Below are 26,738 nucleotides of genomic sequence, written 5' to 3'. Positions count from 1 at the left end.
AGCCTGAGGTTGTTTCGGTTTGTTGTCACACTATGTTCTGCCTTCATTAAACTGTTGCACCCACGAACGCACTTTCAACACGTCCATAACTCCATCACCACATGTCTCCTTCAACTGTCGATGAATTTCAATTGGTTTCACACCACACAAATTCAGAAAACGAATGATTGCACGCTGTTCAAATAAGGAAAACGTCGCCATTTTAAGTATTTAAAACAGTTCTCATTCTCGCTGCAGGTGGTAAAATTCCATCTGCCATACGGTGCTGCCATCTCTGGGACGTATTGACAATGAACGCAGCCTCATTTTAAAACAATGCCCATGTTTCTATCTCTTTCCAGCCCCGAGAAAAAAAAATCGGAGGCCTTAGAACTTGAGTGCACCTCGTACATTCAGAGCTAGTACATATCGATTGTAACAAACAAAACAAAGTAATTTCTTTTTATATATTTTAGCTTGAAATATAGCACATTGTACACAAACTCATATGAAAGTTTTTAGAGAAACAGCTGAGATAATATTGACCTATTCAGAATTTGAAACTATTTCTGGTATTGACTACTTCTGTTGAGGAAAAGTAATGCTGGAAGAGTGTGTCCCTTCACACAGTCCAATGTGATATTGGCTGATGAGGGAGGCATTCCTTTGTATCTGGTTCTTGGGGGTGATGGGAAGATTGGGGGTGTGTAAAGATATGGTGTGGGAAACCTAGTTGTGGACAAGTTTTGGGGGCATGCGTACCTGTGAAGGCCTTCGTGAGGTCTTCAGCATACAGGGCAAGCAAGTTTTTGCCACTGTATATTAGTCTTCCACGGGTGACCAGGCTGTATGGGAGGGATTTTTTGTGTGTGGAAAGGATGGCAGCTGTATAAATGCAGGTACTGTTGGTGGTTAGTGGACTTAATGTGGATAGTCTTGTGGATGGAGCCATGTGATAGTGGGAGATCAACATCCAAGAAGGCTGGGTAGAGGAAGATCAGGTGAAGCAATGAGAAAAAAAGTGTTGAGGTTGTTAAGGAATGTGGATGGGGTGTCTTGGTCTTGAATCCAGATCATAAATATATCATCAAAGAACCTGAAGCAGACTAGGGTTGGGCGTTTTGGGAAGCTAGAAAGGCTGTCTCTAGATGGCCAAGAAACTGGTTGGCTTAGGTGGGTGCCACATTAGTACCTATGGCTGTGCTGTGGGTTTGTTTGTATACCATTCCTTCAAAGGAAAAGTATTTGTGAGTCAGGATATAGTTGGTAAGGAGTATAAGAAATGAGGTAGTGTCTTGGGAGTCTGAAGGAAGTTACGAGAGGTAGTGGTTAATAGTGGCAAGGCCTTGAGCATGAGGAATGGTGATGTATAGGGAGGTGGCATCAACAGTGATGAGTGGGAGGCTAGGTTTCTGGCTGTTGGTTGGAGATGTTGGTCAATAAGAGCTGAAATTCTTTCAGTGGGAGCACAATAGCCAGCTGCAACGAAGCATCCAGGATTGATGTGTTTCTGGATTTTGGGGAGCATGTAGAAGTTGAGTGTGTTGGGTTCTGTTGGAGTGAGAAGGGAGATGGATTTGGGGAAGACGCTCTGGGAATGGCAGGAACTGGAGGTTATGCTTGACAACTGGGATGGGATCAATCTAACAGAGATTGGTGGAGGTGTGAGACAGTTTGCAGGGCCTTTGGTCAGGTAGTTACTGCAAAACATCATGACAGTGGCGGAGCCTTTGTCTACATGGACAATGTTTAAGTGAGGCTCTGTTTTCAGGGTGTGTATGACTGTCCTGTCTCCAGTTGAAAGGTTAGTGTTCTTAGGAAGGGACCTGGTGGTGGCGGTGGCAACACCAAGTTTGAGGTAAGGAATTCCTGGAAGGTGACCAGGGAGTGGTTAGGTGGGAGAGGAGAGAGTCACTGTTGGATGGTATTATGAATTGGGAGAGGCAAGGGTCAATGTTGGGATTATGTTGATTTTGGTTGGATGGACTAGTGGCAAAGAAGTGTTTCCAAGGTACTTCGATTGAATAATTTTTCTAATTGACTCATGGGGAAATCCAGTTAACAGAACAATTCATTATATACTAGCTTAATTTACTTTCCAAGCAGGTTCTGACAGTATTGCTTCATCTGCAATCATGAGAACTGTGTATAGTCCCTCTTCTCCACCCAGCTGTCAATCACAATGTTTTCTCAGTCACTTTATGCTCTACTCCATATACCTCAAACTTGGTTGCATACATTTAAAATGGCATATCACAAGATGCAGGCTTAATAACAAAAAATTATTTACTTTGTAAGATCTATTAAATCTCTGAAGTTTCTCGGAGATCTTGCATACAAAAATTCCTTTCATAAATTTACATGCACCATTCACCTATTTCTTCCTATGCTCTCATGTTCAGTGATATGTAGGCTGTTCCTCGCTATAATGAGAACATAATTAAAATAATTTTGTTACTTTTATTTCATTAACTCTGTCCTTTCTGTGAAAATCCACAGTTCACCAATTCTTCTCTCTGTATTGTCAACTGCTTAAGTGGTTTATATTTTGCTTCCCTAACCACAGAGGTATTTACTAGATTTGAATTCCACTATCACTTTCTCAATCAGATTTCATGTTGAAAATATCATATTTGATGTTAATATTAAATCTAAATTAATAATTTGTCCTGTTACCCGTTTCATTTTTATATTGCTCTTTATTATTTTCTTACACTGGTGAAGTGCCCTTCCTGACTGGATAATTGAAACACCTGGTTAGTAAAAATTGTTCTTTACATAATTTATCACCTATTTTCTGTATTTAATCCAACTGAATACTTTGAATATAAATGGTATACATGCAAAGAGAAAAATTCTTAATCCATGAGTATATAAAATTTCATTGATGCCAAATATACACTACTGGCCATTAAAATTGCTACACCAAGAAGAAATGCAGATGATTAACGGGTATTCATTGGACAAATATATTATACTAGAACTGACATGTGATTACATTTTCACGCAATTTGGGTGCATAGATTTGGAGAAATCAGTACCCAGAACAACCACCTCTGGCTGTAATAACGGCCTTGATATGCCTGGGCATTGAGTCAAACAGAGCTTGGATGGCGTGTACAGGTACAGCTGCCTATGCAGCATCAACACGATACCGCAGTTCATCAAGAGTACTGACTGGCATATTGTGACGAGCCAGTTGCTCGGCCACCATTGACCAGATGCTCTCAATTGGTGAAAGATCTGGAGAATGTTCTGGCCAGGGCAGCAGTAGAACATTTTCTGTATCCAGGAAGGCCCGTACAGGACCTGCAACTTGTGGTCGTGCATTATCCTGCTGAAATGTAGGGTTTCACAGGGATCAAATGAAGGGTAGAGCCACAGGTTGTAACACATCTGAAATGTAACGTCCACTGTTCAAAGTACCGTCAATGTGAACAAGAGGTGACCGAGACGTGTAACCAATGGCACCCCATACCATCACACTGGGTGATACGCCAGTATGGCAATGACAAATACATGCTTACAATGTGTGTTCACCATGATGTCGCCAAACACGGATGCGACCATCATGATTCTGTAAACAGAACCTGGATTCATCCCAAAAAAATGACGTTTAGCCATTCGTGCACCCAGGTTCATTGTTGAGTACACCATCACAGGCGCTCCTGTCTGTGATGATGCAGCATCAAGGGTAACCGCAGCCATGGTCTCCGAGCTGATAGTCCATGTTGCTGTGAACGTCATTGAACTGTTTGTGCAGATGGTTGTTGTCTTGCAAATGTTCCCATCTGTTGACTCAGGGATTGAGTCGTGGCTGCACGATCCGTTACAGCAATGCAGATAAGATGCCTGTCATCTCAACTGCTAGTGATATGAGGCCGTTGGGATCGAGCATGGCAATCTGTATTACCCTCCTGAACCCACCAATTCCATATTCTGCTAATAGTCATTGGATCTCGACCAACGCGAGCAGCAATGTCACGATACAATAAACTGCAATCATGATAGGCTACAATCCGACCTTTATCAAAATTGGAAACATGATGGTATGCATTTCTCCTCCTTACATGAGGCATCACAACAAAGTTTCACCAGGCAATGTTGGTCAACAGCTGTTTGTGTATGAGAAATGGGTTGGAAACTTTCCTCATGTCAGCATGTTGTAGGTGTCGCCAACCTTGTGTGAATGCTCCGAAAAGCTAATCATTTGCATATTGCAGCATCTTCTTCCTGTTGGTTAAATTTTGCACCTGTAGCATGTCACCTTTGTGGTGTAGTAATTTTAATGGCCAGTAGTGTATAAACATCAGTGTCTCATTAAATGTGTAAGAAAGATATGGTCTTTATTTTTATCCTGTGTCCATTGGTACAATTGTACAGGTACCAAGATGAAGTGTAGCCAACTTCAACCTCCTCAGAAGACACTGGCTTTCTTTAGTCTTTTGACAGTTGACAGAGTTGAACTAGAAGACACCTGAGGGTAGTCAGTATGAGGAATCTCAAAGCCTCAGTCTGGGATCAAGAACTGGGATCTCCATCCAAGACTCAAAAATAATTTCACATAACCTATTTAAGACAGCCTATATATCAAAGCAGATCCTACATTAGTAATTACATCAGAAGGCTGCTATCTAAATATGAAAAACTATTAATATCCAGGTGAAATGAAACACTCAGTATGGTTGTGCTGAAGGAAGTTTATAGGATAACATAACAGTATCAAGGTACATTACAGACTCAGCAGACCAGCCTGTAGCTATTCAGATCCACATTAAACTTCACTTTCTGTCAAGATGGGTTGCATCAGATAACAGAATACTGAAACAGGAAACATATAATTACATAGTTGTTAGTTTAGAATGTTTTACAAAGCAATTATAAATTATTTATCTTCTTGGCTGGTTGCTTTGTTTGGGGCAAGGGATCAAACAGTGAAGTCATCGGTCCCATTTATCTTCTTGAACTGTGTATGAAATGTTATGTCAGAAGTGAATCTCTGGATTAGGATATATTTCTGTTTATGTTTTTCTAATGGCCTTAATGTCAATCGGACATAAACCCTAATCTTCCTTCCTCCTTAATCTTTCTCTTGGAGGTGTCAACACTGGTACCTGGGAAATAGTAGCTCCTTAATATAACTAAATACTAAGACAAATATGAGATATTTTTTCTACCACAAAAGCTTTTCTTACATGTTAAACAGTTATGTGTTTGCGACCTCACAAAAATCAAAACACACTGTTTCAGTTTCATTTTATTTTGAGCTACTTGCTCCATCAATAATCTATTCTTCTCAGTTATTAATCTAATCTAATCAATCAACCTATCTGAACACACACCTACAGTCATTATATCCAGATGTTGATTATCACTTGGACTTAACTGTAGTAATTTGTAGATTACACAGTGCACTCAAAAACAATGATTTCTATTGGGCAGAAACACTGTTCAAGCAGTTTGACTGTTAACAGTCAGAAACACCCATATCAAACCAAATTATGAAACCTCTAGAAAACAGCAGACTGGTATTGTTTGTATTTATCTGCCCTGAAAAATATAACTTCAGTATGAAGGTAAAACAGTGCCTGTAATTGTATACAAAATGACAACAAACAAGTAAAATGAAATGTGGTTGTGTATAAAAAAAACTCTTGTCAGAGAAGTATTGATATCATTGAAAGTCTCTCTCTTGCATTATTAATTTCATAAATAGTCATAACATCTTACAAAAGCATCTGAAGAAAGCCAGGTATTGCCCAACATTTACATACCTTGAACTACCTATGAGAAAATTAGTAATTTTCACTACAGTCTGATAAAATCATTTTATTCCAAAGGAAAATTCGAACAGCTGCATCCAGATTTTTGCAATATGAGTATAACTTTCTTCCTATCACAACACTAATTGAATTGCTTTGATAATAGTCCAAAGAAACTGCATTACCAGTCAGATTCTATGGAACATCAGCTAGAGTCTGATAGTGACTCATAAGAAATACATATCTTATTGTTACTGCTCAACTTGAAGTGCCAGCATTTTACATGGAGACTAGCAAATGCATGACATGAGTGCCTCTTTTGCTGGAATCGGTTTTCCTTATAATCAGTATTTACTAGGTATTTTTGAATTTCAAGCTACTATATGAAAATCTCATGTTATGGCTCTGATCTCATAATGAAAGATATATTCTGAATTCTGTAAATCTACAGTTAAATTATTGCCAGCTGCATACATAAAAATCTGATGTTTGCAATGTATGCAGAAACTGAACTAACTGATGTCAATGAAGATGCGCTGAGATGAATGAAGATACCATCGTACATCCAGAAGGTCATATCCAGAAGCTTTTTTCAGTGTCTTCAGAGAAACACAACTTATTGTAAAACACTGCATATGGGGCCAAATTATGCTTATCCTTTCAATTACTAAACTATAAGTTTAGTAATTGAGTTGTGGTTCCAAAATACTAACACAAATTATTTATATAAGAATGGAAAAACTGACAGAAGCTGACATCAGGGAAGATACGTTTGGTTCCAGAGAAATGTAGAAACAGGTGAGACAATCCTGTCCCTACTACTCATCTTAGAAGGTAGCATAAGATTTGGAGAAATCTTTTGACAATGTTGACTGGAATACACTCTTTGAAATTTCAAAGGTAGCTGAGGTAAAATATAGAGGAAGTTATGTGCAACTTGTACAGAAACCAGATGACAGTTATAAGATTTGAGGGGTTTGTAATGGAAACGATTGTTGAGATGGAAGTGAGACAAGGCTGCAGATTATCAGCAGTATTATTCAGTCTGTACAGTAACAAGCAGTAAAGAAATCCAAATAAAAATTTGGAGGAGAAATTAAAATTTAGGAAGAAGAAACAAAAACTTTGAGATTTGCACATTTCAATTCTGTCAGAGACAACAAACAACTTGGAAGAGCAGCTGAATGGAATGGACAGCATCTTGAAAGGATATAAGGCCATCATCAACAAACGGAAATCAAGGATAATGGAATGTAGTCAAATGAAATCTAGTGATACTGAGGAAATAAGGTTAGGAAACAAGACACTTAAAGTAGTAGATTACTTTTGCTATTTGGCCAGTAAAATAACTATGATGGCTGCAGTAGAGAAGATAAAAATGTAGACTGGAAATGGCAAGAAACGTGAGTCTGAAGAAGAGAAGTTTGTTATCATTCAGTACAAATTTAAAGAGTTCAAAAGTCTTTTCTGAAGATATATGTATGGAGTGTAGGTTCTGAAGATATATGTATGGAGTGTAGGCTTGTACAGAAGTGAAAAATTAACAATAAACAGTTCAGAGAAGAAGCGAATGGAAGTTCTTGAAATGTGGTGCTACAGAAAAATGCAGAAGATTGGATGGATAGATCTCATAAGTGATGAGGAGGTACTGATTAGAATTGGGGAGAAAAGAAATTAGTGACCCAATTAATTAAAAGAAGGGTACAGTGAAATTAGTATCGGAGAGAAAAAAATGTGGAGTGAGACCAAGAAGTAAATACCATGAACAGGTTATGTAGAGATGAAGAGTCCTGCACAGCTTAAAGTAGTTTGGGGAAATTTATCAAACCAGTCTTCAGACTGAAGACCACAACAACAACATGCAAAGTCAAACTTGTGGTGAGACAGCTGTATAACGTTGAATTTTCCTCGATAAAAAGTTTGTCAGAGGTGAAAAATCGTTTTCAATATTTTGAAATGATGATTGGATAATCATCATCACTTTACAGTAATTAACAATAACAAGAGCTTACTCTGCTTTCAACTACACAATTACACAATCTACTGTGATAATCAACAAGAAACCAGTTGAAGAAGTGGGTTAAAAATTAATTTCCAGCCAAAAGTTGTTTATTCATTGACAGAGACAATCAAGAGAAGTGTTATAAAAAAGCTTCAAAAATATATTGTAGCCTGTTGCAATAGTAAACATATTATGCTGCTACCATTTCTCAGATGTTATTAAGGCAATAAAAATAAAAATTTTCATGGAATCATGCGGGAAAAACTTATTCCATCATTCCAACCATGGACAGAACAAGACCCACAGTCTCTCTTATTCTTAATAGATATCTACCATCATAAGGTGAACTTTGTCTCTTTGTATATGGAATAATAATGTGTTAGTGTGAGTCAGCCATTACTCAGTAAAACTACAAACAGATCCTAAGATTCTGTATCTCTGATTAACCTTTCTTGGGTCTCAAACTCTGTGACAGTATTCATTCAGCTTCACAAGGCCAACTACTAGCAACCTGAAGAGAGAAACTGTCATACATCTAATGACTCAAGGGAAGTGATGTGTAGATAACATGTTACTCTTCTGAAGATGTTGTGTCCAACAGTCTGAAATGACCACCAGCTTAAGAATAACAAATGTCACATGTTGTTGGTTCAAGCCTAACACAGGAAATACAACAAAAACATGGGCAGTAATCAATGTTTTGTCTCCCGTCTGCTGCATATGACAACTTGGCTCAGATTTATTCTAGCACTATGCTCATAAATAACACTGATTATAGTTTTCTATAGTATGTATATTCAGCTGTGTGCTTTATCAAAGTTTCAGAAAGAAATGACAAGTGAATGTATTCAACAACATTATACAAGTGGAAGTACTCTGAATGAATTAACTGTAAGAATTTCCTAATTGTGATGTCACAAAAAAAAATAGCAGAAAGATACAATCTAAAATTACTGAAAAGTACTTTTTTGTCTTGAATGGAACTTGAGCTTTATATGTAGTGATCCAACTACAGAACTACACAAAAAACACATTGGAGGAGCACCTATCAATTGATATATCACATTGGTTTGATAAATGTATCAGAAGACTTGAGAAATGTAGATGCGATATGTGAAACTGGAATAAAGAAATGATACTTTCCATGACTGTGAAAAGTAAAGACTGTTATTTCAATAAAATGATGGTTAATTGAAGAAATCAACTAGTGATTAAGTGTCAACTACACATTGTTACTTGTCAACAAAACTTTTACTGGAACTCTCCCTAAAGAGCATTGTCAACATTAGACAAAGGTATCTAACTAAGCAGGAAATATGTTCAATATTTATCAAAAATATAATGTATTTTATACAGAAAACAAGGAAACTGGGACTATAAACATTAAGCATTTTCCCAAAAACTGTGCAGATTGTTAGTACTTATTAAAATATGCCAGTCATTATGTGCAAACTGAGAATATAAGAAATTGGAAATGGTAAGTTAGAAGAAAACTTTTGAGTGACCACTTTCAAAGCAAAGAGGAGTATTGAACAAACCCCTGAATATCAGTATCTATAGATACAAGGAATTTCAGTTTCATGATTACAGTTGGAAAAGAGGACCTCCTCAGACTAACAGTAAGTATGTTGAAGAACAGCACTAATGGAGACAGTGGAATGGTGAACTCATACAAGTACCCACGAGTAGGTGGTAGAGGCTTCAGCTTTCTGTCAAACTTTGCAGTGAGGGAAGTAACAATGAAGCATTGCTTCAATTCCTTATGTTTTAACAAACTCTGGTGAGATATTCATTTGAGCCCTGTAGCTAATTAAAACTACCTTAAGTTATCTTTTTCACAGAACCAGGAATTGCATAATTCCAGGTCCAAGGCTACTTCTGTGAAAGAGTGACTAAAGCAGTACTGAATTTATGATATACAGTGTATGCACAAATCCTAAAAAGTTCTTGAATGACTGCATCACTGAATCAAAGGAAAAGCATTCTTTATATTGTCAGTTTCAAATATAAAGCAAATACTTCCATACATAAATTTTTAGCAGATAACTAAAGTAAGAGATTTGATTATGTAAAAACATGAAACCCAATGCCATTTTCAGTGACTGGAAGATATAAAAAATGAAAATGAACAAATCAAAAACTAACAGTGCCAAAAAGAAACAGGAAAAAGTTATGCAGTCTTAATCAAACATTCTAATCTGAAGATCCTCAGGGGATCAATAAGGAAAGCTGGAAAATAAACTGAAAGGTGAAAATGTAATGTAGTAGATTTCGTGAGTTGTTACTGTTGGTTTTGGAATAATACTGCAATCAAGCACACATGAAATATAGTAACACCAAAGAACAATTGTGTAAAGTAAGAAACTGAGTGGAGCAGAAGATGCAAAGACAAAAGTGGAAAGAATCTATGTCGTTCTTAAATGTCCCTCACACAAATCATGTCTTCGTTGAATTTTAAGGTATGTTAACATTAAAATTATTTAGCTCAAGAGGGAAAAACACAATTTTCAATTGCAGTTATTTGCTTAAACTGTGAGTGGACCATCCATATATATCGCAGTACTGCAGGTGAACTTATTAACTGGCTTTTAGCAGCAGATATATCTGTACTTTAATAAACATTACCCAATCACACAAAAACTGAAGAACTGAATGGATCAAGTGTAAACTTTCAATAAAATTTTGCATCTTATGATGTCCAAAAATAAATTCAGTGCTTGCCAAAATAAGTGTTTTACAGTGGATGCTGTCTATAAATATTAGTAAATGACAATCATATTACTACCTCTGGTTGTAATGGACATTGATCTTAATCTTAAATTGTGATGTAGCTAGAAAAAGATGTTAACAACTCCTGAATGTGATTTGTATCAAGAAATGAAACAGTATAAGAATTAACAAAAGACATAACCAGAATTACAGATTCAACAATTTCAGCAAATTTCAACACAAATATGTTGCAAGAAAGAGACAGAACCAAAAATAATTCAGTGGTAAATTATCCGTCATTTGTGTACAAGAATATTCCTTCCATAAAGCAGATAAGCTCAGTTCATTCTACAGTGTACATATACAAATGTGATTAATCCTGTCACCATGGGTAACTTCCACATTTTATCAGGATGAACACAGGTGCCTCAGTTAGGTTCTGTTACATATTTGAGACCAAAAATGGAGATCCGTATTAATCTCTCCATATCATTGTCATACAAATACAGGAGCCATTAGTAAGAAAGGTCACATGTGTGATGAATGCCTCACATTTGGAAATTCATAAATATTTAATATTTCATAACAGTTTCAAGCCACTGTGAGTCAATTTGTAATTGACTATGAGATTAATGCCTCTCCCTCTGTGCTATATTTTTAAAAAAATTCAACACAAGAACATGACAAAAGAAAGATGAAATGCAAGTGCACTTGTTTTGCATTTTCTGCTTATTTGAGATCTATGACAGTAGGATCCTAATACACTGTAGACTGGTTGGCATTTGCACTTTTTTAATCATTCAGCAAGCAGAAAGCTTCGCCTGTGTTTATAAATAAGAGTCTAGCATCAATACTATTTCAGTTTTTACCTTTCAAGCAAAAGCAATGTGTCTTCAAGGGTGAATGAAGTTAAAAATGTCAAACATTAGCAAAAGTAGTCATTGTAGGATTTTTCAGAAAGTGTCCTTTAAATTTTTCAGACTACTGCATTTCAGTTAATATCCGAACATTCAATGGCAAAACTGATTAAAAATTAGGTACAACATTTTGTGTCAGCTATCAGAAATGATCTGTGAATGCAAAGATGAACCACAGAAGTTATTTTAGGAGGCTGAGCAACTCTTAAGATATGGGCTGTAACTGCTGACTGGAGTTTCTCCTGAGGCTGAAACAGCTGGCTACTGAATATAGAGTGAATTATCTTTATTTTTCTGATTCCTCCTACATTCACTCAGCCTGTTGTCCAAATGATTTTGTGCATGTAAGCTGCCTCTGAAAAGAAGAGAGACTACCTGTAACCTACTAGCGAAGTACCCTTACTGTGTGATTTTTACAAATAAATGTACTTTTGTCAAGGCCTGGTGCTATCTGAGATTGTCAAAACCTTCAGCCATCTCATATTTACAACAGGCTGTTTACTTTCCTTGATCATTTCATACTAACCACCCACGAATGTTGTCTGTTGTTCATGCAGGAAAATAAAGTAACATAAATACTGTACCATGGCCATAGAGGAAGAACCAAATTACTTAATTCACTTTGAAGTTTTACACTGCTAACACTACAGCAGAGTGAAAGAACTTGATGGAAAACTACCACATAAACAAAATTTGAAAGAAACTTTGCAGATAATGTTATTTATATTAGTAGTGTAAAGAAGCTACACATAGGAAAGCAATAAAATCACACAAATAAATTATAAATTTACTTCACTCAGTCAACTGTACTGATAAACCGAGCAAGTATGAAACTGAATGTTCCATTTCCTGGGAGCTAGTACCTTATACATTTAATCTGATTCTTATCTGGCTCCAAGATAAAAAAGAAGAACATTAATTCTCATCTAGTTAACAAATTTTCAGTGTATTGATTGAATATAACGAGTTTATTGATGATTGGCAGATAATCAGGTAAAGCATTAGACATAATGTGGAAAAAATAACTGAGCAGTTCATTTGTGAATTTCTCCTCAAATGTATAATGCATCATAATAATTTTAACACCAGGAGAATAAATAATAAAACAGTAATGCACAGGAAAATATACAGGAGCTACAACTAATAATTCTGAAGACTAGCTAGAGTAAATAGAGGAACATAATGAGTTTCCAAATAGTGTGTTGTAACATGTACTGCAAGTAACCATCTTGAATAAAATAGAAGTGTAAAAAGTTCATTTATTGAGGGTTGTATGTTTAGTATTCAATAATGATTCATATTCCCCACTCAGCCCAAGTATCAATATGGAGGAAAGGCCAGAGATACTTGGGTTTCATACTGCAGCTTCAGCTTATTGCCACGGAGGGTGCTGCCACATCCACAGGCACCTCACATGGGCCCATCCAATGACATTACAGTGCCTATAAATACCATGGCCCTGCACTTTTCCAGAAGTTCTCACTATTCTCTAAAGCCGTTGATATGTGCCACTGATAACAGGAGATCATTGACCTTGACCATACTCACATTTTTTCAATTTGTATTGAACCTTGAACTGTTTGAGCATGCTTAACATGACTTTCACCATGCTCTGGGCTTTGCTTTTTGCTAGCCATCCACTTCATTGGCCACAAGAACCACCTGTCTGTTCAACAAGTCCCTGTGACACTGCCAGTGGAAGTGATAAACTGTGTTTACCTATGCAGAGTAGGATAAAAAAGTATGTTCACACCAGTGTGACAAGTTTAACTTATTTATCTAGAAAATCACACCAACGATAAAAGATAAGTGTGTCCGACTTATTATGTATTTTTCAGTTGATGAAGTAGTCACTGTTATCTACTAAGCTGATTGTTTCATTTTATGGAAGCCCTTCTTATTGTTGAACAGTTGTATTTGAGTTCAGATTTTATTAAATTTTATCATAATTATATCAGATGTCCTGAACAGAATGAGTTAAGTGTGTGTTGTTACAGGTGTGAAGAAAGTCATTACAGAAGTTTTAAACATTCACCTAGTAGAACTTGAGCCTACATTTGCATCATTTGAGAGATAAACCAACTGTTTGCAATTACAGAAGTTTCATTAATGAAGTGCATTACAGTGAACCACAATTTTCAGGTTTGTAATTGGCCAATATGTGCCATCACATGGGGATGTCATTAGTCATGTGAATATTACAAGTGTTCGTGTTGAAGATGGAGGGACATATAGATGCTTAGCAGTGAATCGAGTGGGAGAAGTGGAACACAATGCTCAACTTAATGTCTACGGTTAGTATCTGCACTATTTCTGCTTGGAAATTTTAGCATCATTATTGCTGTGTACCAAGGAAGGAGCAAATATGTTTTGCTTTAACTGGTGGTTCTTCAGTGGCATAGTGTTTCACAAGTTCTGTTATCTCTCATAGTATCCTTTTATGAAGTTATTTTCTCTTATCCATAGCAGCATATCTGATAAGCAGATAAATATGATTTTACAATTTTGTTGTTATGTAACACCATTATAAAAAAGGAGAGTAAATACGGTTGCCATTATTGAGCACTGAAACACTGAATAATGACATGTTTCACATTGATTGAGTAAAAGTCATCTGTGTGGAATTGCTATTAGCAGTAAAACAAAGCATCCTTGAAAGTATTACTAAACTGTTCATCATGTTGTAGACTACTCCAGCTTTTGCTTACAACAATTTTTTTCAGAAAGTGAGATGTTTCTAAAATTAAAACTGTTTCATTTGCAAAAGAATTAGGATTGGGTGATTTTTACTGGATTTAATGTTACAGTTCTGAACTGAGTAACAACCACTGAAGGGGCATTCTGCAGGAAAAAAAATTAATGATTGTTTTGTGTCATGTTACAGAATTCAGTATCATCTTCTGTAACAATTTTCTTTGAGTAATTCAGAAACTCCTTATTTATGGCATTGTTGTACTTTATTTTTCTCTTGCAAACCTAGTGCCAGAAACTTTGAACAAATAGTTTTACCGCCAGCCAAACAAATAGACCTATTTCAAAAGATACATATCAGAGTTATCTCGCAATCCTGAAAAAATGCGTGTAGTCCTAACAAAAACTCATGTGACTTAGTGGGACAGTGATGTGTTACAAATCCAATGTCTGGTAGTTAACCTGAATTGTCACTAGTTGCTCATTACTTTTTTTCACATCTGCAAATGATTTGTTAATGAGAAAAGTGCCAGGTTGCAGTTGATTCACAGTCTACATTAAATTGTATTCTATAAGTGGCTGGGTAATTCAGTCCAAAAATCATAGGAAATCAAAGCATAGTGATTTTAAAATCAATCTGGATTGTGGACAGTTCTACCATGATGTAGGTTCTGTAACAATTATTTTGAAATACAAGAAACTATTAACAATTATTTTAAACCAATAATAGCAGCTGATGGAACCTACATCTAACATCAACATTGCAAAGTTTTTTCTTACTAGTCATTACATAATCGCTGAATAAATATTCAGTTTCTACTATAATAGTATTGAAAAATGTGAAATGTACATGTACAAAGACCAAATAACGATTACTCAAAAATGATGGAGAATTATTATTTCAAAAAGCAGATATTTCCAATTTTTTGCTACTTTCATGGTTTTGTAAGTTACATATGAAAGAAGTATGAAGTTTATTTTCTTGGCATACATCAGTTTCCGTAAGAAGCTCAACTGCAAGTGGAATGCACTTATTGTAATTAACTACATGAAGATATTTGTGCTGAACTGTATTCAAAACAGACTGGGAAAATATGTATATGTGACAGCTGAAATATCCAGATAGAAATGCCTGAAATACATGGTTCTCCCCCTTTTGTTATAGACCAAACTGGATTACAGAATGTATTGATGCTCAGACTGTCCAATGGATTGTGAATACAGTGTCATATTCTATATAATAACATTACATGCCTGCCTTCCTACTGTATGACTACATTCTAAAAACACTCATTTGTATATATACTGAGCAGAGTAATTCTGTATAAAGAAATTACTCATTAGCCTTGTGTCATAGTATTAAATATTGCAGCATATAACATTTTTGTAATGGTATATTGAAAATCCTGAGTAATCTTACTTCCATTTCTGACACACTTGTGTTTCATTGTCTTTCTGAATAAAATAAGACATCACAATTGAAATAAAGAAAGCATATTCTCATGAGCAATGGAATCAGTGATAGATTCATTGTTGGAGAGAGAACGTTCCTGCCACCACAGCAAATGAGATAGCCAAGAGGTTGTCATACCTTATATTGGCCATTGGTGTGACTATTGATCACAGGGTGGGCAAGATGCACAGTATAAGCACATTTTGTTGTGACCAGATCATGCCCAATGCATGTGATACTCCACCTCCAATGTTATGCAGGAACTGGAATTTTCACATGAATGTCCATTTCCCTCAATCTGTGTCAGAATGGTTGTGTGTATGGATGCATGTGTGGGCCCCAAAGCACCTGACAGTAATCATGTTAAACATGTCAAGATGCAGTTGAACTAGGTATGTGTGTAACTGAGTCCGTTCTGGATATTATCCGTTAGCTGCAGATTGTAGTTAAGGTAGCTATGGACAAGAACAGCTCCTCAGTGCTCTCAGCATTTTGTGGAGTCATTTCATGATGTGTTGCTGCCATGAAACTAGGGTGTAAATTGCTACTGGTATGTTTGTCTAATTTTATAGAAAGAGTCTACAGTAAGATTCAGTATGGCTGTTGCTGATAATAAAAGCAATTTTGAATGTAAAATTATATATGAAATGGAGACTTTCACAGTGTCCTCAATGAAGCTGATTTCATGTGGCAATAAAAATAAAATTTTCACAATTATGATGACAGTCACCTTCTAAATGTATATTCACAGCCATAAATTATCATCTGATTCTCTGCAGATAAATGAGAGTAAGTATAATCAGATAAATAATTATTAATTATACTAATAGAAAAGAAAGTAAATTCTGTAGTACTCCAGGCAGAGGTACTGATGCTTTTCATCCGTTTTAATAATTTAGGAGATGATCTTTAGTAATGGTAATTGTATACTGCTGAACATTCACAAACTCATTTTTAGTTTTTGTTTTGTAACAAAAAATGTACACACTAAAATTTGAAGAGGCAAACTCTCTCTCTCTCTCTCTCTCTCTCTCTCTCTCTCTGTCTCTGTCTCTCTCTCTCTCTCTCTCTCTCTCTCTCTCTCTCTCTCTCTCTGAAGATTCAGTTCAGTTCTCTACTGTTTTACTGTGTAATTCAGATACAATCAATAATTTGGAACAAAAGGTTTTTGCCGACAGTGTCATTTGTAACAGATTTCATTTGTCACATAAATTGCTCCTAAGAGCTGATGGTTACATTAAAGTACCATGTGGATACCTAGAGGAGTATTTAAATAAATATACATTTACATTACCAAACTTCACGTTATTGATGTTAATATTTTTGTATCTGGTGCTAATGGAACAGGTCCACCACACGTACGTGAAATGGGTGAAATATCTGCTATAGCAGGAGAGACTTTACGAGTAGATTGCCCTGCAGCTGGTTATCCACTAGAAAACATTACATGGCATAGAGGTAAACATTTACATACATTTATTTTAAATAATAAATAAAATATTTTTAATGTGAAACTTAAAACATCAGTAAATGCACAAAGTTGCTGTTTTAGCATCGTCAGTGTCCTATAATTTTTGTCCCAGCACACTGTCCTCCATTGGGCCACACAGGTTGTCAGATCCAAGCTGTGCAGTAGGCAGATAACCATAGGACATCTGAATTTGCTAATTAGCTGATTTGTTGCAAAAGAGAAGTTTGACATGCATTAACATGACACTTGCTCCTGATGACTTCTTTAAACTTGAAGTTTTCATTATGCATCTCACTATTGCTGGTATATATCTGTTCCATAAATTTAAAGAAACTGTGTCCATGACTTCCTGTGAATGCCATTCCATGGAATGAGTATATGTCTAGAGATCTTAAAAATATGTTCCCATATTATATTGTCACTAGACAAAAAAAAGTGTTCTTTGCTTTGACCAGAACAAACTCCCACCATTCTCTCTCTCAAATCAGATTTCAATTGTCAAGGTACCCACTTTTCATACACTTTCCAATACTGCTTGATTCTCATCATTTTCTGTATGGTGTAACTCGTGTTTGGTTGTACAGCAGTGTCACAGATTGTGATATATGTGCCTTTTTATGTGAAACAACATATTAAAACATTGTCAGTTTGTGTTGGTGGCCACAGTTTATGGTTTTCATTGCACTGTTTATCCCATCTGCTAATATTTTATATCTACCTGTGCACATAGCTCAACTCCAGTGTCATCACTTCACATGCTGTTGCTTTCTATGTTAGTCAGACAGCTTGCACCCTCCTTAACAAACATCTCAGTGGCAGATTTTTGCTTCTGGTTGGAGTCCGTTATTCATCTGCAGTGAAAAAAGAATTCTGGAATGTCTGTAAAGAGAACAAGCCACTATAAACATGTGGTTGAATTATAATGGCATACAATATTTAATTTAGAAGTTATGACCACTTTTGCATTACTTTTGATACTGCCTTCATAATCTTGATGAGAAACACATTTTTTCTAACTAACTCATAACTCATGACTGCAGATGTAGTAATCAGAGATAATCGTAATAATTTGAAAAACTTCAGAAAACACAACAGTTAATCATTTTTCCTTTATACTAGTGTCAATAATCAACACCTACCTTATAAATGAAGTACAGAATGATTTGGAAGTGTGTATAACTATCATTTAGCTATCACTATAGTTCTTAATGAGAAGGAGGTAGGCTCAGTTGTCAGAAAAGTATCCCTGATTATTCTGATTGACAGCACTAACTGATTTTAATTATCTACATTGGGACTACTACTGGACATATCTGTTCTTTAATAGAGGTATACAAAATGCACATAACTCAATCTCAAGATAAGTAAGTGTTTTTCATATTTGTACTGTTCATTTTCCCTGCTATTACTACCATTGTAATATATCTTGATACTCAGTTATATTTTGGATGCTCTCATAACAATATGAACAGCTGAAATTCAACAGATTCCCTCATTCATTCATTCTGATGTGGTAAAAAGTATTCTCAACTTCTGAAAATAATGATGAGGTAAAAATGTATCAATAAAAACCCAATTAAGTCCAAATAATTAGAATATAAGCTCAGATTAGTATAAATTATAGATAGCATAAACTAGTTTATCTTGCATTACAAAAATCATAGTTCTGAATTGTTAGAACTAAGTATTTGTTAAAATAATAAGCTACTTCAACATTGAATATTTTAGGAGACAGACAGCTACCTTACAACAGACGGCAGTTAGTCTTCCCGAATGGATCACTTATAATAGAGAAAGTACAATCAGCAGAAGATGATGGACCATATAAATGTGTTGCAACAAATAAACAAGGATATGTTTCAAGTGGAATAGCCAAGATAAATGTAATGGGTATGTTTTTTTCCAGATTTAACCAAACTGATAAGTCTAGAAATATATACAAATAACTTACTGTTTTATACCAAAAATGTGTTTTCAAAATAGTTGAGTGAAGTGCAGCTGGAGACTGTTATGATGTAATACTGATATTGTAAATTCTCAGGTTTCAAGCCATACAAATTTGCTTGGGCTCAGTAACATTTCAAAAAGACATTCTTGGAGATGGTATTTCCTGAATCTTGTGGAAATATCATTTTACTCTTTCAATTAAGAGAGCACAAAATTTTCAAGAAAGAAACCAGAGGCAACAGTAAGCTGACAGCTGATATTTAAACTCCAGGGCACTGATAATGAGTTGAAATCACTCAAACATAACAACTAAAGAAAATGTTTTAAGGAGTAGCTAAGGTAGCAAATAAAAATAAAGATGATATAAAATACCAGACAGTGATGAAAAGAGAGTTAATGCAAATTGTAATTACATAAGGGTATGAATAATGACTCTGGAAGAGAATGAGCAAGGGAACAGTGTTGAAACTAGCATAAATTAAAACTAGATGAATTCCAAGATTTGGATATAGGCCCTATACTGGCAAGCCATGGGGCAGGGGGGGGGGGGGTGGACTACAGGGGAGAGCAGAGAAGTAGAGAAGGAGAAAGTACTACGCAGGTATGCTGGTGCAATTTCAGTAATGATATTAATTTTCTGTCCATTGAACTCTCTTTAAATGACTTCCTTATTATTCACCATACAATTTTTGAACATTAATTTACAAAAAATATGAATTACTAGTTGTGACATGTATGTGCACCCTTCTTTTTGTGCATCCTGTTACATCCTTTGCTGTGAATTTAACCAGGGTGTTTGTATAATTTCAAATGTCATATTATGCCTGTTTACTTATTGATATTGAGAATTCATTGATATAAATCAAGAAAATAGGTAGTCCAAGGACCACATCCTGAGTGAATGCCTTACAAAATATTCCCTTGTCACAGATTTACAGATGTGTTTGCTCCTGTTGTTCAGCTAATAGTTTGCTGTTATTTGAATAAAAATATAAGTAATTATACAAAACATATGTCCTTGGTGTCATAGTAAATGATATAATTTTGTATTGTTTCATGGTTTCTATTATCATAATTTTTTATTTGATTTTTATTGATGCCAGAAATTCTATTGTTTCTTGTTAAGCATGGATATGGCACAACACACAGTTACATTTTCTATAAATATTATGACTGACTCGTAATATGAAAAAGAATAGTTGCAATGGTAGAATGAAATACATCAGCTAAAAACTTGTGGTATTTAAGATAATGTTGAACTTTATTCTTTCAGACCCATAATACAAAAAATGTTGGTTAAATCTGTTGAGTCAACTAAATCACCTATGAACCTATGGCACATAAGAAAATATTTTAACAATGTTATTTTTGCAGTGGCACTGAAAATGTGCACCAGCTATTTCTAAGAATTTATTCCACACACACTGTTTTATTTTGAAGTATGAATATAGCTTTATTTGAGGAACATTTTTTTGTGGAAGAAGCCAGTAAAAATCTTTTGTGAATTCTCCTATTTTACAGTAATTTTTCTTCATTTTCAACATTTTCCGTGTATGTCACTGTTTCTGTTGATTGGACCCAAGCACCTGCATTTTTGTGGTGAGTTTCCAGAATTACTACATCATCTTTTTCCTGATCTCTACATGAGAAGATTTGGGAATTCTAATAGTTTAATAAAATTAGTGGTCATGCAGAAAGTGCTGCACTAATAGGCACAACTGCAAAGTATTTTTCGTTGTGTTTGCATTCAACAGTGAGAATCCATTGGAATCAGGAACAGCTTAATGAAACAGTGAAGAGCAAATTCACAGAACTAAAACTCTGCGTAACTTATCCATCCCTGATGACCTCATTATCAACAAGACCTTAAATTTTAATCTTCCTTTCCTGTTTTCTAAATGTCTTTGTATCACACTTGTTGAGAGTAGTAGATATACACTTGTTCTATTTTTATGCATGGTCTACATGACATATAATACTAGTGTTGAAATACTTTTGAAGAGTTTGAGTACTTACTTAAAGCAAGGATGGATGTGTGTCTTTGCTTTATGGATTACAAAGAAGCTTCTAGTCATAAAACAATGCAGCACCTCAAATATTTTTATACTGATTAAAAGACATCTAAATTATTGAAAACTTATATTGGAACCCATCAGATGAATTTGCAGTTGTGAATAATGACTTCCATCAGAGGTAGAATTGAATGACAACAATGAACATTTGTGCCAGACCGGGACTCGAACCTTGTGTATTGTAACCAGTCTGTGCACATAAAATCAGATGATGCTGTGTCTGTCTTAATAGAAACTTATCAATATTTGAGAAAGGGATAATTACTAGTTCCACTTTTATTCAGCCTTAATTTAGAAGTGATTTTTGAAGAAAATTGGAAGGATGACATTAAAAGTAAACACAATCAACAAAATAGAAGACTTTGAGATGTGAGTATATTGAAGACTACTTAAGATACAATGGCTGGTGAGAATGACAAATAAAGGAGTCCACAAATCTGTCAGCAAAGACCAGGATCCATCAAGAATAGTTATGAAGAGAAAGACAACGCATTGAGAACATATCATATTGAATGAAAATCTATTGCAGGTGATTACTGAAGGCAGAAAAGGAATTGGAAGAAATAAGATGTCATTCCTGTGAAACATCTAGCACTGAATGAGACAGGAAACCAAGAAGCTCTAAAAGTTGAAAGGTAGACATCCATTAGTGTGTAGGGACTCCGCCCTATAGCAACATTAACCCCTCTGGAGTGACAGATAGTGTAGCAGCATCGCTGACTAGTTAGTCTGATCTCTAACCTCAGTGGGTATGGACGTGTGCATAAATTGTTAGAATAAATCACATGTATTACATTGTGTATGCATGTCTCCACCTCACTGTCAGTATACAGTGTCTACATTGGTGAACCCTAGATTACTTCTCTGATGAGTTTTCGTAACTGCACAATTTCTGTGCATCTTTCATGTTTCTGATTGTGCCCAACAATGCTGCCTAATTGTGACTGGTTACAGTGTGACAGTGCAGCGCATGCAGGAAACTACTCACAAAACACTGAAAATGTACTGGACAATTTCTTCTTCCATGAGTCTGCAAACTTTAATGTCTCTCAAGTAATTCCGCCGCTCGTGGTCTCGCGGTAGCGTTCTCGCTTCCCGAGTACGGGGTCCCGGGTTCGATTCCCGGCGGGGTCAGGGATTTTCACCTGCCTCAAGATGACTGGGTGTTTGTGTTGTCCTCATCATTTCATCATCATCCAGTAAAGTGGCGCAATTGGACTGAGCAAAGATTGGGTAATTGTACGGGCGCTGATAACCACGCTGTTGAGCGCCCCACAAACCAAACATCATCATCATCATCACATCTCTCAAGTGCCTATCTCGATGAAAATTATGCAGTGTACATCTCAAGACTACCTGCACTATGTGAAGCCAGCATTCATATCAAATGCAATGGCTTTGGACTGCCACTTCTGGGAAAGTTTTCCCCTGTCAAATACGTTTCGTGATGATTTTCTCTCAATTGCAAACCTTGAAACATCTGTGTCTCCTGCATCATGTCAAAATCCATTCATTCCAGATGGAACACAATGCCAGTCATACTACTTCCCACAAAAAGGACAGCTTGAGCCAGTGACTAGAAGCCTTACTGGACTTCCACCGAACATGGGGCCAACCATCTCTTCCATATCAGTCGCTCCACAGGCTACAGCCTGCCATTTCGCAAGGCCCACCTACAATCCAGCAGAACATGCTTTCCAATGAAGGACAAAATACTTTGGTTCACATCCCTGAAGCTATTTCTACACCTATAAGAGGGATGACACTCCAGTACAGGCTTGGACTATGGGACTTTAATACTGTATACAACAATTTTGCTACAAGAATCCTACTGTACACCTACTCATCTCCATAGAATCAAGCTACCAGAGTTTGACCCCCTCCACATTGAGGCATGGCTCACTACAGTGGAGTTAATAATGCAGTATAACGATGACCTTGACGATCAGGTGAAGTTTGTGATGCTGATTGCACACCTAAGTGGACCCTCCAGCTCACGACAAGATGCAACAGTGAAGTGTGCCATATTAGAACATTTATCTCTTTCATGAGAACAGCAGCTGACACAGATTATCTGTTATGAAGAACTAAGCACATGGACACTTTAGGAATTGTGGCATAACCTCTATGCAATCGCAAACCCTACTGTACCATCTGATGCTGTATTATAGGCTCTGTGACTACTTAAGCCTACTCTGTGACTACTTAAGCTCCCAACACTCATCCAGTCATCACTCCAGGTCTGTGAGGATTGCCCTACAACTGAACACATCACAGGATCAGGAGACACAACTACAATATAAACAAGCCGTCTTTCTTCAAAGACAGCTGGCCAGAGTGGCCGAGCGGTTATAGGCACTAAAGTCTGGAATCGCACGACCACTACGGTCGCAGGTTCGAATCCTACCTCGAGCATGGATGTGTGTGATGTCCTTAGGTTAGTTAGGTTTAAGTAGTTCTAAGTTTTAGGGGACTGATGACCTCAGAAGTTAAGTCCCCTAGTGCTCAGAGCCATTTTTGATTTCTTCAAAGACACCACACCACACATCTAGTGCATGCACGGCACAGTATTTCACACAGCATCAGCTATGAACTGGCTACACCTACCAAGCACCTTCACTGACTGCAGCCGAACATAGCTGACTAACTTCAGCACTCGCTCAGTCTGTGTCCAACTGGCAGACTGCATGCTTGTCAGCAGTGTGCAAACAAGACTGACTGACAGCACAAAAAACACCCCATCATCTGTGTGTCAACTGCTGGTCTCATACATGTTTCAGTGCGCGCCTTTGGAGCTGTAAGCAACCATGTCAATTTCCAAAATAATATACTGGGCTAACAAGGGTGCACCATGCTGTTGCAGTGCATCATGATGCCTAATGTCCACATTGTGTTTCACTGCCTCAAGTCTGATTCACTCACCTGCCTCATGCAGGTTATATCTTAACACACACAACAGAAAGACTTTACCTTGTGGACGCAGGTTCTGACGTGACTTGTACTCCCTCATGTACAGGCTTCTCCATCTTCTGGCACACTTGATGACTGCCTTATGAGCTACTAATAATTATGTAATTGAAGTTCACGAATCTACCACTGCCACAACTGACTTGGTGTTCAATCTACAACTGATTGTAACTTCCTGTGCATGACAGTCACTGAACCAGTCATTGGGGTAGACTTCATGGCTTGTTACAAGTTGGCTCCTGACCTCACCCAATCCATGGTCACGTACTTCTCTATCGGATTGATTATCCAGGGATTTGTGCTTGCTGCAGGCACTATGCTCTCTATGGACATTGCAGTGGGCTCTTTATCTTCCTCTCTACATATGCTGAGGGATCTATGGATTTGTTATTCCAACTACTATACTTGGAACGATTATGAACAGACAATCTGGCTGATACTGTTAAACTGCAACTTGAAATTAGCACCCTGCATAACCACGTAGCCAAAGTGAAAGTCTCACTCAGTGTGACATGTGACATCGTTGCAAACTATGACTCCACACACACATTACTACAGTTGCATTCGCACTTGCCCAGGCAGAGCTTAGTGCAGTGCCCAGTACAGTGGATGCCACTGTGCAGGTCACATGTGATGTTCCAGCTCATTTGGCCCATGCCAGCTCGCTAGTAATAATGGTATATTCCACTGCATTATAACCACTCCTGGGCTCCCTCCAAGGCCGCAAATGCACCACTTAACTCCTGATCACCTTAGGGCTGCTAAAGAGATAGTGAATGAAATCAGTGTTACACCTACTTGCATGATGTATTAGTATTTTCAGCTTCCCCAGATGAACGTAAACTACACCTCAAATGAGTTTTTGAGGTTTTGGACTGGATGGGAGGTAATTGTTATTGAAGAGAAGTGACAACTACACAAACCAACTGTGACTTTCCCAGGTTCCCCCTCAGTGTAGACGCTTACAAGCCAACTGATGATTGCACTGCTCTTGTTAGTTCACTGCTGCCTCCTCCAACATACCAATAACTCTGTAGCTTCTTGAGGTTGGTAAATCTCTATTACAGGCGCCTCCTGCGTCCTGCTGCATTTCAGCTTCCACTAATTCAAGCCCTCACTAGCAAAGACAAATCTGCAAAAAAACAGTCCCATGGACACCCACATGCAGCTTGTTTTCAATGATTTGAGACAGTGCTTTCAACAAGTTGTCACTCTCACAGTACCATATTCTCATGCCTATCCCACTATTATGTCCAAGGCAAGTAACACTGCCATTAGAGCTGTTCTCCACCAACAAATTGATGGAGATCTCCATCCCTCCCGTTCTTCTATAAAAAAGTTTCAGAGTCTCAGAAGAAGTGGTCAGCATATAACTTTATTCACTGGTCACTGTCTGTTGGCAGAGTCAGTTGCCATTTCACCCTACAACTGCTCATCGTGGAGGTTAAGACATTTACCCTTTATTTCTCAATTCAGCAATGACTTGTGCCATGTGAACAGTACCGATAGGCCAGTTGCAGATTATCTGTCTAGACTGTCATTGATTGTCAATAACCTTTTCACAAGCCCAACTCATAGATACACAACTGCAGACTCTTATCTTGGACCCAACTTCTAGTCTTAACACTGTGTGTCAAAAACTGCATGGTACTGATTATTATCTTCTCTACAACATTTCTACTGGTAGGACAGCCCTCTGGTCTCATGTGATTTCTTATATGTGGTGTTTGACATGTTACATAGCCTGGCACACCCTGGTGTATGCATAACTGTCAAACTTCTCACTGAATGCTTCATTTGGCCTAGGATCAAACAGTACTGTAAACTATGGGCCAAGGTGTGCATATCATGCCAACAAGCCAAGATTGGATGCCACACTACCAGCCCTCCAGGCAAGTTCAACATTCCATCTTTTTACATAAGCATTTGGACTTGGTATGACCCCTACCTAAATTTCAAAGGTCCTGCTACATACTGTCTGTCACTGACCAAATTGCAAGATAGGTGGTGGCCATGCCCATTAGTAATATTACAATGGAATATATGGCCTGTGCATTCATAGATACTTGGATAGCCCACATTGGTTGCCCCACTGTTATCACCACTGACCAAGGGTGGCAGTTCAAAGCAAGCCTCTTCAATGAGTTGTGCTGCATGTGTGGTGTTCAGCATTTCCACACCACCACCTGCCATCCTGAAAGTAATGGTTTAGGGGAATGGTGGCATCACACACTGAAAGCCACACTCATGTGCTATGTCAGAGAATGTAGTGACATTCTCCTATCTGTTTAACTAGGCATCCGTATGGTGTTCAAGAAGAACCGAAATGTGTCATTAGCCAAGCTCACCTATGGTGAACCCATGCACCTGCCAGTTGAACATTTTGAGACTTCACCAACTGTCTCAGCTTCGGATCTGCCTACACTAGTACGCAATGTCAGTCAGTACATCTCACTATTAAACACACCCCTGCCTCAGATGCACTCCATCGCACGCATCTTTGTCCATAAGGATTTGGACATGTGCCAGTACAGTTATGGGATGACACTGTTCAACTGGTGCTCACCCCCTCCCAATACAAGCCCATTCCATTAATTGTTTCCATTAATTGGCTGTACTTCATGATCACACTGAGGCTGCTGCAGAGAAAAGTGAGGAACCTCCATGGGCTGAACCCCCATGGAGTGTCACAATTAATTTGGAAGGACACCACTCCTAGTCAGTTTCCATCTCATCCTACCAGGGCTGCATCTTAGTGAGTGCATCAC

The 26,738-nt window shown here is 37.2% G+C and overlaps 1 protein-coding gene across 1 annotated transcript in view; it reads left to right on the top strand.

Annotated features, from left to right (window-relative positions):
- Positions 1–26,738, top strand: part of LOC126184293 (Down syndrome cell adhesion molecule-like protein Dscam2) — a 595,669-nt gene that overhangs the window by 219,074 nt on the left and 349,857 nt on the right. Inside the window, exons 6-9 of the mRNA XM_049926671.1 lie at positions 6,534–6,539; positions 13,512–13,663; positions 16,861–16,971; positions 18,713–18,874. Coding sequence (XP_049782628.1) covers positions 6,534–6,539; positions 13,512–13,663; positions 16,861–16,971; positions 18,713–18,874 — 431 coding nt within the window. The remainder of the gene's footprint in view (positions 1–6,533; positions 6,540–13,511; positions 13,664–16,860; positions 16,972–18,712; positions 18,875–26,738) is intronic.

This window comes from Schistocerca cancellata, chromosome 4 (assembly GCF_023864275.1).
Source record: "Schistocerca cancellata isolate TAMUIC-IGC-003103 chromosome 4, iqSchCanc2.1, whole genome shotgun sequence".
NCBI lineage: Eukaryota > Metazoa > Arthropoda > Insecta > Orthoptera > Acrididae > Schistocerca > Schistocerca cancellata.
This window is presented reverse-complemented; position numbering and strand designations above follow the sequence as displayed.